This window comes from Canis lupus, chromosome 1 (genome assembly GCF_011100685.1).
Source record: "Canis lupus familiaris isolate Mischka breed German Shepherd chromosome 1, alternate assembly UU_Cfam_GSD_1.0, whole genome shotgun sequence".
NCBI lineage: Eukaryota > Metazoa > Chordata > Mammalia > Carnivora > Canidae > Canis > Canis lupus.
Window position 1 is genome coordinate 65,365,309 of NC_049222.1, and position 18,242 is coordinate 65,383,550.

At 47.3% G+C, this 18,242-nt stretch overlaps 1 protein-coding gene across 3 annotated transcripts in view; it reads left to right on the forward strand.

Annotated features, from left to right (window-relative positions):
* Window positions 1-18,242, forward strand: part of NCOA7 (nuclear receptor coactivator 7) — a 147,406-nt gene that overhangs the window by 122,904 nt on the left and 6,260 nt on the right. For 2 of the 3 annotated variants that reach the window (XM_038526724.1, XM_038526725.1), the window contains exons 11-13: window positions 3,758-3,905; window positions 11,172-11,297; window positions 13,034-13,186. In XM_038526724.1, the coding sequence (XP_038382652.1) occupies window positions 3,758-3,905; window positions 11,172-11,297; window positions 13,034-13,186 (427 nt within the window). Of the gene's footprint in view, window positions 1-3,757; window positions 3,906-9,818; window positions 9,944-11,171; window positions 11,298-13,033; window positions 13,187-18,242 lie in introns of those variants that run through there. The other variant, XM_038526726.1, reaches the window with a different exon arrangement.

Sequence of the window (18,242 nt, forward strand, 5' to 3'; positions counted from 1 at the left end):
TGTATACATATATTACTGATAGGAAGACAAACAATGATATCATCCCTAAAAAGGTCAGCATAGTTTTTATATAGCAGAATTTAAGGGAATTGCTCCTCTGACAACTCAGTCCCACTTCTGGAAATATATCCTACAACGATATCTGTATACACGTGAAGTGACTCACATACAAAGTTATTCATCACAGCGTCATTCGTGACTGCAGAATCTGGAAACAAATCAAGCTGTCCATCGATAGAGGATGATGACATAGCTTTGGTAAATCGCAAAGTACTGTGTAGCTATAAAGAAAGAATGAGGAAACCATTTGTATACTAATATGGAAAGATATCTAGGATATGTCGTCGAATGAAGAAAGCAAGAGAGAGAATAGTACTACTTTTTGTAGAAATGGAAGACAAAAAGAATATGTATATATACTTATTTGTATCTGTATAGCACTACAAAAATATACAGGAAATGAATAAAGTGGTCACCTGTAAGGGAGAAGAATGGGCACAGGATTTGGTGGACAGGGATGTGGGTGAGAGGAAACTTCTCATTATTTGCTTTTTAAAATATAATTTTAAAAGTTGAATCACAAAAGTGTCCTGCGTACTCCAAAAACGAAAATAACCTAAAGATATACATGATGCAAAATATGTCATTCTTCCATTCCATTCACTGGGGGTAACCATTTTGATTGGTTTCTTTTCTTTTCTTTTCTTTTCTTTTCTTTTCTTTTCTTTTCTTTTCTTTTCTTTTCTTTTCTTTTCTTTTCTTTTATTCATGAGAGAGACAGAGAGAGGCAGAGACACAGGCAGAGGGAGAAGCAGGCTCCATGCAGGGAGCCCTATGTGGGACTCAATCCCGGGACTCCAGGATCACACCCTGGGCTGTAGGCAGGCGCCAAACCGCTGAGCAACCCAGGGGTCCCCCTTGATCGATTTCTTATAAAAAGTTTTCCTTTTATAATAAAAGAAATTTCTATTTCTTTTTGAACGCGAACACTGTCCAGCCAAATAGAAATTCTCTATTTCTTTCTATTCTATTCTTTCAGAATAGTCCAGTGTATTAGTCAAGGATCTCCAGAGAAACAGAACCAAAAGGATATGTATGTACAAGGATACGTAGAGAGAAAGATTTGCTGTAAGGAATTTGGCTCCCATGGTTTTGGGAGTCGGCCAGCCTGAAATCTGCCAGGGAGAATGTGATAAGGTAGTCCCAGGTCTGAACACTATCTAGAGACACAGTTCCTTCCTACCCAGAAGACTTCAGTTTTTTTCTAGTAAGGCCTTCAACTGATTGCACGAGGCCCACCTGCATGCTAGAGGATAATCTGCTTTACTGAAAGTCTCCTGATTTAAATGTTAATCACATCTAAAAAAAAACACTTTCACAGCAACACCTAGACTAGTGTTTGACCAAAACCTGGCTAAGTTATGGTCATATAACATTAGCCATCACATGTGTGTACAATTATATCTATATTTGTTGTGTTTTTTTTTAATAGAAATGGTAGCAAGTCATACACACTGATACACACCTTATCTTGGATGCCAACTCTCCCTGTTTTGAAGGAGTAGGAGTAGTTCTCAAGGGAAATACACTCCTAAAGTACATGAAAATTGATAATCCTGTATCATGAAAGGAAAGATAGGATTAATATGAAAAGGGAAACAGCAGTTTTGAAATACATTTGACAGTGGCTAATGCTTACATTCTCTAAAAGTTCCCACAAACTGGAAAGGAAACACTGACTCCATAGTCACAAAGAGCCCGTTTATGAAAGAAAAGCTCTAGCAGGAAGAAAACTTGAAAATGGCCCAGCACACGAACACTCAAAAGAAATACCGAGTGAGTCAGGTCAAACTTTTAAATACACATTAAAATCTTAAAAAAAAAAAAAAAAAAAAAAAAAAAAAAAAAGTAAATGTGTTAAACTCAGCAAAAGTGTTAAACTGCAGTGCAAACTGCGGTGCTGGGTGGCCCAGTAAATGAATAAAGCCTTTCAACAGCGACCTGGCAGCGTGAGTCACAAGCTGTAAAATCATGCCCTTTGGCCCAGCGATCCCTTTTCTGGGGAACTGATCTCAAGGAAATAATTCAAAAGGTGGTGAGAGGCACAGAGCCCAAGGATGTTTCACTGTAACAGGACTGAAGAATGGGGAACAAGCTAAATACCCCCAGGGCTCGGGAGCTCAGGCCATTCACGATTTATTACTTTCACGACATTAGCCACTAAGAACCAGTGCAAAGCACAACGCGGCCCATGTAGGTGATCTGATGTCAGACTGTCACAAGCAATGACGTCTTAGCCCCGGTGACGATGAGGAGAAGATCGCGTCATGTGAGCAAGAGCAGCTGGGAACATAGAAACCTACGGCCCGCTTGGTCCACGCTTGGTCCAGGGGATTCCGGGATGGTCGGACGTCCCTCTTAGGTTTCCGTTCTGTTTCTTTGGGATCTGCCCGTGCTGCTCTAGGAGGATGCTGCAGCCCGCGTGGCCTCTGAGCCACAGGAATGTATTCTTGACCCTTCTCAAGGCTGGGAAGTCTGAGAACAAGATGCTGGCAGACGGGGCTGGCGAAGGCCCCCTGCCTGGTCCTAGACGGCTGCCCTTTCCCGTGTCCCCTGGGGAAAAGGGATCCTCTCCTAAGGGCACTCAGCCCCGTAATGCGGGCGCACGACCTAAGCACTTCCCAGAGCCCTGCGTCTAACTAAATACCATCACATTTGGGGTAGGGGTTCAATGGATGGATTTGGGGGGGAATACAGACCTTCAAGCTATGGTGACGTTGCTAAATCATTTTTACACAGTTTTAACTCTTTAGAATTAGCAATGATCTTCTCTGCTTGGAAATTAGCCATTTAGCCATCTCTCTGTGGCTGAGGTCTGTCTGGAGAGATGCTGCAGTACCTTGGGGTGTTCAGTATGTGTGAGGGAGCAGAGAAGTAGGAAGCAAACCACATTCCCAGGTCCATAAAAGTAGGTCTCTCTCTTTCTCCTTCCTTCCTTCCTTCCTTCCTTCCTTCCTTCCTTCCTTCCTTCCTTCCTTCCTTCCTTCCTTCCTTCCTTCCTTCCTTCCTTCCTCTCTCTCTCTCTCTCTCTCTCTTTCTAAGATTTTATTTATTTATTCATGAGAGAGACACAGAGGCAGAGACACAGGCAGAGGGAGAAGCAGGCTCCATGCAGGGAGCCCGACGGGGGACTCGATCCCGGGTCTCCAGGATCAGGCCTTAAGCTGAAGGAGGCTCTAAACCGCTGAGCCCCCCGGGCTGCCCGAATTAGGTCTCTTTCTAATATTGAAACGACAACTAGAATCACTGACTTTGTAGTTATTGAGGGTGTTTGGCTAAAATTCTAACAGGGCTTCAACTACATAAAAACTCACTGGTGTTTTATCTTTTCCAGCTAAAGGTTCAGGGCAGGTTTTTCCCCCCATTGAATACAAGTGCCCAATAAACGACCCAGCGAGGAGCAAATATTTGGTGGAAAGACTTCATGGTTTTTCAGTGTTACGTCCCATCTCTTGATCTTTTCCTCAGGTTGAAAGACAGGTTCTCAGTGTCCGTGGACTTCTGCTTTCACTTTTTGACCTTTTTTTCCCAAACTTGGAACGCACAAGCAGAGACCATCTTCACGGTGGGCAGTTGCCCAATTAGTAAGATGCGTTTGCCAAGCCGGAAAAAGATGGTTGTGAGCACCCGAGTCCCAGTCCAGGCCTGCCAGGAAAGTGGATTTGGTGTTAACTCCTACGACGAACGTGTTTTTCAGGGTGGATCACTTGTACACGTTCTTTGTTCAGTGGTCTCCTGACGTCTACGGGAAAGATGCCAAAGAGCAAGGCTTTGTGGTGGTGGAAAAGGAAGAGCTGAACATGATCGACAACTTCTTCAGTGAGCCGACCACCAAGAGCTGGGAGGTGAGCACCCAAGAGGGGCTAGACCGTCGTGGTCCTAAGGTCGCAGTGTGTAGTCATAGTCTTCACGGGCCCGGATACCGAGAACCTCTTGGCTCGCCAGAAGTTAGATTTCCTGTGCACTTTTGAAGTTATAGGGGTGGGGTGGGGAGGTGGAATGACTTTATTCCTCTGAGCTGGTGATTGGTGTCCGAGAAATGCTATCGCTGCTGGGTCATCACACTTTTCCTTTTTAAAACTGCTACTGTGTCCCCTTTAGGTACAGGAGGAAGTTCAGGCTCCTTCGCGCGGCCTGCAAAGCCCCTCATGATTTTTCCGAGCCCTGACCAAGCCCTTCCCATGGGGCGGGCTCAGGGGGGGAGAAGCAGAATTGACCGCGGGGTCGCTGCAGGATGATGCGAGAACCGCCGGCGCGGGTGGGGTGCCAGGTGCCACGGGAGCGTGTGGCTGGGCCCCCGAGGAGCGGGCCCCACAACCGAGAGCAGGGGGGCGAGTTTGGGCAGTTGGGGTGGAGCGGGACGTGGCACGCATGTGGCCAGAGAGGAAAGGTGACCCCGGGCGGAGGAATAGAGGGTGTGGGGCGTTAGGGAAACCAACAGGAGTTCCGCAGAGCCAAGCAGGGACTGGGAGCAAGGGCGCATGGCAGGGGCCCCCCAGGCCTGGCGTCCCCCGAAGGCAGGGGCTCTGCGGGAGTGCGCTGGCTCGGGCCTTTCAGAGGCCTCCCCCTCGCTGGCAGACGCCCCGGCCGAGTGGGACTACCGGGGGCTGGGGAGCCAGTGGAGGCGCTCGGCTGGGGACTGTGGAAAGACCATGGTTTCTAGAAGCCTGGCAGCGGTGGGGAGGAAACTGGGTGCTTTTGAAAGATAACTAGAAGCGGAACATACAGGATTTTCTGAGGGATATGTGGAAAGGAAGGGAAATGTGGGGATGGAGGGCTCGGTCTTGGGAGTGGGCCCTGGGGGGCCGAGCGTGACCCCGCTGGGGTGGGAGCAGGGCATGGGGTAGGGTTGGTAGAAGATGCTGCGCGTCCTGTCTTCACCTAAACCCGAGGCCCTGGGGCCTGCCTGAGACCCAGCGGGAATCACCCCTGGGAAGGAGCTGCAGGTGCGCCTGGGGAAGTGGTGAGCAAAGGCCTAGCGGAGAGCCTGCGTGAGGTTGTCCTGGGAGAGGCCGGGGGCGGGGTAGGGACCCCTGCGTGACCGGGGCAGTGGGCGCCAAGGAGCCGTGGGCAGGGGGAGGCAGGCTGAGGGGAGTCCCGGGTCAGAGGCCAAGGGAGGAGAATGCCCCCCCCCCCCATGATGCCTGGCGGGAACCCAGCTGGGGGCCGGGGCTCCCATGGAGCATCTCACTGGGCAGCAAGGCCAGAACTATGCTCTAGGAGGACGAGTGGGGGGGAGTAAGGGGCAGGGGTGGGCGAGCAGCTCCCGTTAGGTGCTGGGGGGCGGGTGGGGGGGGCGTGGCTGCGGGCCGAGCCCTGAGCCTGGGGCGGGGGGCGGGCTGGCTCTGGGGGTGTAGAGAGCAGCTGGCCGTGGTGCAGCCCTGGGGGAGCTTCGCTGTGAAATGTGGACAGCCTTCTGCAGGGGAGGGGGGTGGGGGGGCAGGACGGAGAGGCAGGTGCAGGCGGCCTGGAGGAGCGGCTGGGGGGGGCAGGACGGAGAGGCAGGTGCAGGCGGCCTGGAGGAGCGGCTGCGGGGGGCAGGACGGAGAGGCAGGTGCAGGCGGCCTGGAGGGGCTCTAGGGAGCCGCGGGAGGGGGGGGGGACACCTCCCCCGCAGGCCTTCCACGCGGAAGGGGACACGCGGGAACTAGGTGCTGGGCGACCCGCCGGGAGCGGGCGCGGGGAGGGGACCCCGGGGGGCGGGCGACAGGGAGGGGCAAGTGCGAGCGCCCCCACCGGAGGACCCGGCGCTGCAGGGTGTTCCAGAAGGATGGACTCAGGGCGGCGGGGCGGGCGCGTCACCCTCGCTCATCGCAGGCGCCGGGGGCCAGCCTCCCTGGGCTCGAAACCCTGCAGGGCCGCGGGGCGCCTCCTCCCGGGGCTCGTCCGGCGGGTCTGGTCTTTCCTGCCTCTGCTCGGCCCCGCCACCCGGGTCATCGTCCTGGGGGGCCGTGGGCGCCCGCTCCCCGGGCCGCTGCCGTCCAGCCCGAGCCGCTCGCCCGCCGCTGCCAGGTCCTTGCGGCCGACGTGCTGGGGGAGGCGTTCCTGCCCAGGCACCCCACCCCGAGTGCCGCCCCCACCTCGGCCCGGCCCGAGGCGCCCGGAGCCACGGGCACAGGGGACGCCGGGCCAGGGAAGGGCTGCCCGGGACCAGCGCCTGCTCCCAAGTGCGGCGCTGCGGGGAGGAGGGGCAGGTGGCACCGCGGCCCCTGCACACTTGCGCCCGAGCACCTCCTGAGGCCTGCACGCCTGCGCCCGAGCACCTCCTGAGGCCCGCACACCTGCGCCCGAGCACCTCCTGAGGCCTGCACACCTGCGCCGGTGCACCTCCTGGGGCCTGCACACCTGCGCCGGAGCACCTCCTGAGGCCTGCGCGCCTGCACCGGAGCAGCCCTCCTCCAGGGCTCCTGTGCCTCTCCCCGCCAACCCCACCCACCCTGGAAGCTCAGGTCTTGACCCCAGTAGGAGCTCGGGCCTCACCTCAGCACCCGGGGCAAAGGAGCTAACGAGGTACTGGGGGAGAGAACGCTGTGTATCCAGGCACTGGGCCCCAGGCCCTCCAGGACTGAGCCGCCGGGCAGAACGAGGGCACATTCCTAGACCTGCAGCGGCAGAGGAAGAGCCAAGAAGGGCTACAGAAGGAGGGAGGAACTAGCCGGCCTGTGCAAGCTCCGCGTGCTGGTGCTGCTAACTGCTGAGGGTGGCCACTCATCGCTGTTTCCTTGCCACATGGCAAGGAGTCCAAAAGTGCAGCGCGTACCAGACTGCTAGCCTCAATCCCCCCTCTTCAACCCCCCCCCACCCCCGTGCAGGAGCAGCTCCGCTACTAGTGGCCCCTTAAAGCACCGCCACCCACCCTAATGGCCTTGCTACTCCTTTACAGGTGGGGAGAGGCACCTTCGCTCCCCCAATGCCGGCAGGTGCCTGATCCCCAGCAAGTTCAAAGCAATTCGTCTCGCCGTCAGCCCTCAGACTTGCCGCTTCTCACATATTCCCACCTTGATTACCTGTGTCCCAAGCTAGGAACCCAGGTACCACCCTGGGTTCTCTTCCTTCATCATATCCAGTCAGAGTCTTCTCCCTGGTGACCGCGCACAGGGTGCAAGGACCTCCGCCTCCCTCCACCAGACATGCCCCAGTCAGCCTGTCTGGACCCTTCGCTTGGACTCTCAAGGGCACCTCCAGTCCCGCCCCAGCCCCCAGGCCGTTCTCCCATATGTAGACTCTTTAAATAAGCTTTATGTCCTAATTCTATATAAGTAACACCTGCTTATTGTAGGAAATTTGGAAACTCCAGAAAAGTACAATGCAGAACATTTAAAAATACTGTGTGACCACACTTAGAGCTTTTCTGCATTTTATTCAATTCCTTTTTTTTTTTTTTTTTTCCTTTTTTTCTTTTATTTTAGGATGGTTTCTAGGGGTTGAGGGATAGAGAGTCTTGCATTTTATTCTTGTAAAACGCATTCATGGTTTATGTATAGGGTTTGTATCCGGCTTTTCTCACCTAACATCTTGTGAGAATTAGATCACCTAAAGATTTTTAAGCCTCATTTTAATGGTCGCATAATAATTAAAATCTCAATTATAATTTACTTAACTCCCCACTTTAGGAATCGTTGTGTTGGTTCAAGTTTCTCACAAGGATGAGATGATCTGCAACTTTTATTATTCCCTTAGTTTCCTAGAAGTGACCATTAGTTGATATAAGGGTATCAACAGTTTAAGGCTTCTGTTTTTTGATATATGACAACTTACCTTGCCAGCAATGTGAGGAATGCCCCTCTTCCTGCGTTTATGACAGCAGAAAGTATTATTACTATTATTCCTTTCCAAAAAATTTTCCTAATTTGGGAGCCGAGATATATTTTAATTTTTATTTCCTTGGTTGAGGATAGAATGAAAAAAAGTATGTATGGATGTATATAGTGTGTATATTTGTGCTATTTCTTTGTGATTCCCACTCATTTCCTTTGCCCATTTTCCTAATGGAATCTTACTAGTTTCATCACACTGTGAGCTTTATGATTAAGAGATAGTACTGATTCATCTATATTTTTTTGAAGATTTTATCCATTTATTTATTTTAGAGATAGAAAAAGAGAACAAGCAGGAGGAGGGAGAGGGACAAGCGGACTCTGTGCTGAGCATGGAGCCCGACGTGGGGTTCAGTCTCATGACCCTGAGATCATGAGGAGCTGAAATCAAGAGTTGGACGCCTAACCCCCTGAGCCATCCAGTGACGCCTCCTGTGGTTTTGAGAGATTTTTTTTCCTAGTTGGCTATTTGTCTTTTAATTTAATTTAATTTTTTATTTAATTTTTTATTTTATTTTTTTCCCCCTGTAGTGTTTTTAGGTATGGGTAGCCCAATAGTATCAACTTAAACTCCACTCAATCTGTAGTTTATTTATTGGTACATGATAGGCGATACTTTTAATAGTAATTTTTTCCTGCACTGTTTAATGATTTCTCATGTTTCTTTCATCATATTTAAAGCCCTCATATATGTTCTGTGCTATTTAACTTGCTTAAATAACACACGATCATATACACCCACACTTAGACGCTCAGTAGCCCCCCATTGCCTGCAGTAATCACTACTCACCTAGCCAATCATCAGAACCACCACTTGGTGATTTTTAAACAATCCTAGACCTTTCCTACTAGAGACATTAATTCAGTAGGTCTGGGAGAGGAATGTCAGAATCCGTGTTTTTAAAATTTCCTAGATGATTTTGAAGAACAGCCAAGGTTCTGGAAAAAAGTGGCCCCTAGAATAAGCTCTAACCTTCTGAGTGGCATCTTTATTTTCTCCACTTCTGTCCCTCCCCAGCTTCATCTCTACTTGCTTTCTATTCTCAAGCCATAGTGAACCTGGAACGCAGCTCTGTTTTCCTCCTGTGCCTCCACCTGGACATCTCCCCACACCCCGCCCTCTGCTCTCAGACTGAAGCCCGATCGCCTCTCCAGACTCTCTGGGTGGCCCACGTGAGTGGCACCATTTATTAATAAACGCCTCTCAGGGCACCTGCGTGGTGCGGTGCGTTAAGCATTGGACGCTTGGTTTCAGCTCAGGGTGTGAGACAGACCCTGGGGCTCTCTCCCCCTCTCTCTGCCCCTCCCGATCATGCTCTCTCTCTCTCTCTCTCTCTCTAAGATAAACAAATCTTTAAAAATAAAAATAAGCGTCTCTCTGCTGTGTTCTCACCCACTAGAGACTGTGGACCGCTTTGCGTCCCCACGTCTGGCAAAGTCCCCGGCGCTTGCCGGCCGCGCGGAGGCCCCCCGGGAAGGCTAGCTGCTGTCAGGTGTCCCGTACTGAGGGGAAGGCGGTCTCCGGGGCACAGAGTCCGAGTGGTTCTGCCCCACAGTGTGTCTCGGGCCTTGCCCGGGGCTGGTCCCGAGCAGCCGCCCCCAGGATCCGGGGCCCAGGAGCTGGCTGAGCCAGGGGACAGTCAGGAAGAGGAGCAGAAGGAAAGAGGAAAACCCCAAACCAAAACAAAGCCCCGAACCCAAGGAGCTTTGTGGCAGTCGGGGAACTGCCATTTCAAAGGTGAAAGTGTCATTTTACAGCCTCCAGCTCTGCGGGCCGCGAAGCGCGGGTTGGCTGGAAAGGCTAATTTGGGCGTGTTCCCTCCCGTAGAAGTGCTGAGCCCTCTCCTGGGGAAACAGAAACTCACCCGTGCAGGCAGCTAGCTTCAGCGCCAACAGCTGGGCCGGGGTGCACGGAGAGGAGGAAGGCCTTCCTCGTTAGAGAGCAAGCCGACGTGCCCCCCACCCCCGGCACCCCCGGCACCCCCGGCACGATGCGGGCCCGAAGGTTGCCCCTGGACGTTCGGATTCTCTACTGCGCGGGGCCGGCCCACGAGCCCTTTGTGCAGGTACGAGGTTCCCTGGGAGCCGGGGGAGGGGGGGCCCCCCGCCGCTGGCCCCGAAGGGTGGGCTGCCCGGCCCGCCGAGCAGGTATTCCGTTTGCTTGGGAGATGGATGTGATGCGGTCCAGCCTTCTCTTCGGGGTGAGAAAGGGTCCATCTTCTAGTTTTCATCATTCCACAGCCCTGTGCGCACCTGTGTTGAATGTAGAGCTCACTAAAAACGTGCGCTTTGCTTGACACACTCAGGACGCTGCACTTGTGATTCTTTGACAAGGTTTTATATGAATCTCCCATGAGAAGATAGTAAAATGTATTAGTTCATTTTCTTACCTGGCTCACGCGGTGGCAGGTAGTATATGTACCATGTTGGAAATTGAGTGGTCGGTTTACCTGGCAGCTTTTACTAGATGTAAATGTGTTTTTCTCTATAATGCGAAAGTCGCTGATACTACCATCCGGGCAGTTTGCTGAATTAGTCACGGTATCATTCAGTTTCAAATCATTTAGCGATTTATCCAGGTGTCAGGAGGGACGAAAAATAGATTTTTAAGTTGAAATTGACTTGGGTTGTTCATAAGCACAGTTACCATGAAACATATGCAAAATCATGTTTCTCAGTTTTGAAGGAAGGGTTATTTCGATAGTTTGAGTCATACATGAAGAATTGTGCCCTAATTGTAATTTAGACTAAAGCTTTGTGTTTCTTTGTATTGTTGCTTCTGGTGCAACCATTTTTTCATTTCTATCGGGGTTTGTTGCTACGTGCCCTGCCGTAGCCTTGAGAGAAGACATCAGGAGTCTTGATTAAAAAAACTATCCTTATCCTCCCAATATATCCCCATGTATAGAAGTCTTACAGAATAATTGCTGATTAATCCCTTAGCAATTCAAATTATTCTCAAACGAGAATAATTTAGGGCTTTTCAAGGGTATGAGTCACCTGTGGAGTTATGCATAATAATTCACACTCAGCACCAGCAGCAGGAGTAAAAGTGGAAAACCTGTGACTTTAATTTGTACATATTAAGTGCCTCAGTCGTACTGTGTTAAATTCCTCATTTGTTCAGAAATTGTAGAGGAAATCAGCCCTTTTTTCCCAAGGTCGTGGTTCAGTTTACGTCCTACTGCTAAAACTCCACCTGTTACAGGCAATAGTGCACTCAAGGTCGCTTTTAGTAAGTGAAGGAAAAGCAAATATAATCAGGTTTTGGGGGGCTTGTCTTCTCCATTTCAGATCATCACCGTCGAGGAGGCAAAGCGCAGAAAGAGCACCTGCAGTTACTATGAAGATGACGACGAGATGGCCCTGCCGATCCTGCAGCCCCACAGCGCACTCCTGGAGAACATGCATATCGAGCAGGTGGGTTCTCCCCCGGGGGATGTGGGATAGGGGTTTTCCAGGCCTTGAAAAAGCTTATCCCATCCATGACTGCACGGACTCTTCTCACAGAGGGTGGAGGAAGAGCTGGGTTTTATTTTTTTTAATTTATTTTTTATTTTTAAAATATTTTATTTATTCATGAGAGACACAGAGAGAGGCAGAGACACAGGCAAAGAGAGAAGCAGACTCCCTGCAGGGAGCCCAATGTGGGACTCGATCCCAGGACCCCAGGATCACACCCTGAGCCAAAGGTGGACGCTCAACCGCTGAGCCACCCAGGGCCCCCAAGAGCCAGGTTTTAAAGGAAGACCAGCAGCCTAACCAACACCAGTGTCCTTTCTCCTCTTCTTAGAGGTTACATTAGCATTCCTCGTCACCTTCTTGGGAGTTTGGGGACTTGGCCAGAAACTATCTCCATTTCTTAAATCTGAATGGAAAGCTGTTCTTGTCTTCAGCACAATTTTTCACTTGTCCTACCATAGTCCTCCTAACGCATATTCCTAACAGTTAAAAAAAAGGATCCAGATTTATCCTTGAAATGATTACAGAGTTCCAATGGTTTTAACTTATTGGACTCAATAAAAGTTATACTTCTCTTTTATACACTTTACTCACTTTATGAAAACTACCAACCACCAGGAGTAATTTTTCCTTTATTTGTGATTTCCTTTCTTTATATTTTCTGAAAATCTGTTATTTTAATTTTATGAAATACTATGATGTGTTGTATTTAAACTTTAGTAAGGAATCTCTTGCATTTCTCCCACTAGTCAACTTAGAAACCTGAATTTCAGAGACCTTAACAAGTTCAACTCCCTCAATTTGCGGATGAGTCTCTGAAGGCCCAGGAAAGCCAAGAGACTTGACCAAGCAGTTACAGAAATGTGGTACATGCTGATATCAGAACTGGTCTTAACCATTCTGAAGACTTCATAGTTTCCTTTGTTAATATTTTTGAAGAGCTATGCATTAATGGTGTTTATGGCAGCCAACTGTAAGCTAAATGTTAATGTAGGTGAGAGATTCAGGCAAGATGAAGACAAACTACCTTTGACTACTAGCATAAAACCCCTGTGTTTTCGTTTTTTTTTTTTTAAATTTTTTTTATTTATTTATGATAGTCACAGAGAGAGAGAGAGGCAGAGACACAGGCAGAGGGAGAAGCAGGCTCCATGCACCGGGAGCCCGACGTGGGATTCGATCCCGGGTCTCCAGGATCGCGCCCTGGGCCAAAGGCAGGCGCCAAACCGCTGCGCCACCCAGGGATCCCAACCCCTGTGTTTTCGTGTTCTCACTTCTGTGGGAAGCTGCAGTTGTCAATACTGAGCTTATTGAGCATTTAGAATGAACAACTGAAGAACCATGGACTCTTTGGTGAAGGTCAGGTTGAAATGTAAAAGGGAGAGCATGTGTCTAATTCATATCAAGCTACGTGCTGGATCTTCAGATGTATAGTTGCATAGTGACCCCTCGTTCAAGTCCCTGAGCGGGAATGTATGCTCTGGGTTGGCATCCCTGCCAAAGCAGCACCGTCAGGCAGCGGTTTTTCCCTTCTCTTTCTTGGTTTATCGTTAGAAATATTTGCCAGAGTAAAGGGGAGCAGCATGTGAGTAAGAGTGATTTTGAGGTTGAGCCTCCGGTACTTGTTTTGTGCTATAAGCTTATGACATTTGTGGGCGAACTGTATATTTACATCTCCATCTTTGGATTTGCAGCTGGCCCGACGCCTTCCAGCAAGGGTACAAGGGTATCCGTGGAGACTCGCATATAGCACATTAGAGCATGGGACCAGTTTGAAAACTCTCTATCGGAAGTCAGCGTCGCTAGACAGTCCTGTCCTGTTGGTCATCAAAGATATGGATAATCAGGTGAGGCTTGTTCCTCTCACAGAAAACACTTTTTGATGAAGATTTTCAAACTTATATACTAGTAGAGAGACTAGTATAAGAACTCTCCATTATCCAGATTTTACAATTCGCAGGATTTTGCCACATACGCTTCATCAGTCTTTGTTGGTTTTTCCTTGCTGAAGTATTTGGAAGGAAATCCCAGTGTACTTTATATTATTTCACCCCTACATACTTTGGAATGCATCTCTAGAAGAAAATGGAGCGTATTTCCAAATACAGTCACATATAGGAATTTTTTTCCTGTGCTCACCATACGATAGGAAGCAATAGTGATATCCTACAACCTAAAGCTGGAAAAGTTGGACAAAAGTCAAGTCTGGATTGGGAGATAGTTCAGAAAGAAGTTCCAGGGCCACACCAGAACTCTTCCTAGGTAGCTGAAGTCGTGCCCACAAACCTTGCCTGCATGGTTGGTCAGATGGAGAGCCAGTCAGGGCTGTGGTGTGGTGTTGTACCCCAACCACCCAGTTGCTAAGAAATAGCAAGTAATGCTCTATACCACTGCTCATAGTTGGTCTTGGAGGCAGTGGTGAATTCTAGATATGACCCCCACGTACTCTTACTAGTACTTCTGTCAGTCAGCTCGGGGTGTGAGTGAAATCTGTGCAGGTTTCTTTCATATACTACCCAGTCAGGCTTTTGCTCCACAAAAGGAAGACATCTTTCATGTCTGCTCTTTTTCATTTCAGTTTGGTCTGTGTTACTATCAAGAAGAAATTCCTTTACATTTTTAAGATGTTGATGTCATTCTTTTCTCTTTCTGGCATTGAAGCAGGTTCTGTTGTTCAGTAGCCTTTCATTTACTCATATGTTCAGAAAATGTATGAGTGCCTGTTATATGTGGGGCACTATTAAGCATTGAGGAGCTTGCTGTGAAGCTATATCATTGTGGTCATTTTAGGGAAATAGATCTTTGTTATCATAATTTGTCTTGGGAGAAATTAGCAGAGAAATGTGCTACTGAAGCCACTGTCTTTCTCAACTGTGATCTTTCCTGGGACTTTATTGCTGTATTTTTATAGATAAAGAATTATGGGGAGTAGTTTAACTATTATCATTATTTCTATTATTATTTCTTGATTGATGACATTATTTAATCATGATCCAAGTGGATACGGTCAAGTTAAAAATTAAATAATAATAACGAAGGTTTAAAACGAATTACTTAGAGATTTAATGGAATCTTTGAGAAGTTGGATGTTATGTTTTAGATGAGGTATGGGTAGATGGTTTTAGACCACACACAAACCCACACCATAAGTATAGTTTAGTTATACTAATTTACCAAAAGCTATCAAGCTTGCTGGGGAATGTGTTGGCAGCACAGAACAGGGAGGCAGCACAATTTCACCAGGCTTCCCGTCAGCAGGTATGTAAATGAGGCCTATCCTGGAAGTCTATACTATTTGTGAGGAGGTGTAGTCTTACTGAATCTGGTACCCTGGAGGCATTTGTGTTGTTTGAAAACACCTGGATACTAACTCTGCTCTCCACACCCTACTTACCCCCAAGGCAAGAATGTGGCTTTGCTGTGTTTGAGAACATGATAGAACAACACCTGTAAATTTATCTGGGAATATATTATATAAAATCATAGTATAAAAGAATTATGTATACAGAATGGCAGCAGTAAGGAGCTCTGGGGAATTAGTCATCAGTGAAACAACCATAACTGGTTGAAATTATAAAAACAACAGTCACTTAAAGTCTCTAGAAATTGTCCTAAGGGCATAGAGCAAGTGAAAAAACATTTATTTAAGAAAATCTAATAAATCTCAGGAGTAACAGTGAGATTCTGTGGCACCTGAAGCACAACCTGCTTCCTTCCCTCCAACCCCCAGTTGAGACTAACAAGTTCTGCACTAGACATGTGTGGACAAGAAGATGAGGCTCCCACTCCCCCTCAGTTTCCATGCAAGGGCTGTGATATACCCTCGATGGGCAAGTCCCCAGAACTCCTTATCGCCTACCCAAGCTCTGTGTTTCAGAGGCTAAATCCCAAGCCAGTATGGTTTAGAGGTAGGGGATCATTTCCTTCTACCCAGCCTCTATTCATAGGGGAGACGCTCTACCTTAGGAAAAGTAGAATAAGGGAGTATCTAAAGCCCTTGCCATAGCTCTTAGGGCAGAAGTTCCATGCCAGGTGAGGCAGGACCAGACCAGTGGCTATTTCCCCTGCCCGCCACTCTCCTCATGAAATAAAAGTGTTCCTCTGAGGGAAGCAGGCCACTGTCCAGCCTCCCAGCTCTACAGCAGAGCCCCTGGCTCCCAGCTCTAGGAGAAGAGGTAGATGACAGGATCTAGAGCTCTTCTAACCTCCTCTCCTGGACACACCAGTATTAGAACTGTAGAATAGTTCTCTGAAAAAGACCTGAAGACTAACAGAACAGATCTTCTATAACACAGGACAAAAAAAAAAAAAAAAAAGACAAAGCCACATCAAGATGAGTAGGAAAGGCAAAAAAGTCTTGTCTTGACAGGACTCCACCCCACCCCCCCGGCGACCCACAAGAGGAAGAGAGATCACAGAACGTGCAGCTCCTCTCTGAGAAGTGAAGAGTTCAAATCCCACATTAGTCATGCCAGCCCATGGGACCTGTACCAGAAAGGCAAGCCACCAAACAACTATCTTTGAAAACCTGAGGCTAATTTCTGGAAACCATGAGGGCTGTAGGAAGGGGAAATTCCACTGTTGAAGGGCTCACACACAGACTCACTTGCCCTGAGTTTCAATATGCGGGCAGTAGCTTGAGAAGCCCCTGGGCTGCATGTGAGGGAGATTTGTTGACTAGTTTTAGAGAGTATACCAGAGGGGCAGGGGGGCTGATAGAGATCTGTCTGGGAATAGAGACACTGGAGGGTGCCCTTTTTTTTTTTTTTAATACTACTTCCTTGCTAGCCTGGTGCTAGTGGGTGCCATTTTTGGTGCTCTCAGTTTCCCTAGCTAGTGCCGCAAGCTCACTCCATGTTCCCTTGTGGTCCCACCACACCAGGCCAACCTAGTACTTGTCCAACTTGGCCTTTACGCTGCCAGACCACGCACTCAGGCTGGCACAGCTCTGTGGTCATCCACTTGTCCATTGTGGCTCCCATCAGATCCCTTGCATATGCTCCCCCGGCCTGTACTTATCTACCACAACCCCTGTCCTGCCAGACACAGTGGGTGAACTTGCCCTGGCCTAGCCCCTGTCCATGGAAGGGTTTGTCCCAGCCTTTGCCCCACCAGATGTGACAGGCAGCCTGGCTCTGGCCACTTTCAGACCCGGCAGTACTTATAAAACCAAGTATGAAGTTAAAAGATAAAAGAAGTAAAGTTAATTGAATCTATCATAATTAGTTAAGAGACATATGAAATAAAAAGCTATAAATTGTGACATCAAAAATATAAAAACCGAAGGGATAAAAATGTAAGGTTTGGAATATGTTCAGCTTACAATAGACTGATATATATATAAATGATGCTTTATGTTAACCTCAGGGTAGCCACAAAGTAAAAACTCAGAATAAATACTCAAAAGAAAATGAAAAAGGGAATCTGAACACTAAAGAATGCCGTCAAACAACAAGGGAAGAGAGGAGGGGAAGATGTATTACAACAACCAGAAAACCATTAACAAAATGGCAATAAGTACATACCTATTAATAATCACTTTAAATGTAAATGGACTAAACTGTCCAATCAAAAAAAATATAGAGTGGCCAAGAGGATTTGAAAAAAAAGTCCCACATGTATCTGCCTAATAAAGACTCACTTCAAAAGCAGGGACACATACAAACTGAAAGTAAAGGGATGAAGAAATATATTTCATGCAAATGAAAATGAAACAAAACAAAACTGGCATAGCTTGACTCAAACAAAATAAAGATTGTTATAAAGACATAAAAAGGCATTACATATGATAAAAGGGTCAATCCAACAAAATGATATAACAATTATAAACACAAATCCACCCAGCATAGGAGCCCCAAAATATATAAAGCAAATATTAACTGACCTAAATGGAGAAATTGATAGTAATAGAATAATAGTAGATGACTTTAACACTCTGTCATATCAATGGATAGATCATCCGACAGAGAATCAATAAGGAAACATTGACCTTAAATGACACATTAGACCAGATGGACTTAATAGACAGAAACAGAATATTCTATCCAAAAGCAGTAAAATATACATTCTACTCAAGTGTACACAGAACACTTTCCAGGAAAGATCACATGTTAGGCCACAAAACAAGTCTCAGTAAATTTAGTAAGACTAAAATTGTATTAAGCATCTTCTCTATCCACAGTGGTATGAAGCTAGAAATCAGCCATTGAACTACCAATAGGTCATTGAAAAAAATCAAGAAAGAATTTTTAAAAGCACATAGAGACAAATGTTAATAGAAGTACAGCATACTAGAATCTATGGGGTGCAGCAAAAGCAGTTCTAAAAGAGAAGTGCATAACAGTATCGGCCTGTCTGAAGAAACAAGAAAAATCTCAACAATCTGACTTGATACCTAAAGAAACTAGAGAAAAAAAAGAACAAACAAGCCCAAAGTTAGTAGAAGGAATGAAATACTAAAGACTAGACAGGAAATAAATGAAATAGAAATTTTTTTTAAAATAGAAAAGATCATTGAAACTAAGATCTGACTCTGGAAAGATGAAACATTTCACAAACATTTAGCTAGATTCACCAGAAAGAAAGAGGGCCCAATTAAAATCAGAAATGAAAGAGAAGTTAACAAATGATACCAAAGAAATACAAAGATCGTAAGAGACTACTATGAACAGTTGTATGCAAGAAATTGAACAACCTAGAAAAAATGGACAAATTCCTGGAAACATATAATCTTCTAAGACTGCATCATGAAGAAATAGAAAATATAAACAGATTGATATTAGTAAGGAGACTGAATCAGTAATCAAAAACTTCCCAACAAACCAAAGGCCAGGACAAGATGGCTGCACTGGTGAATTTTATCAAACATTCAAAGAAGATTTAATACCTATCATTCTCAAATTC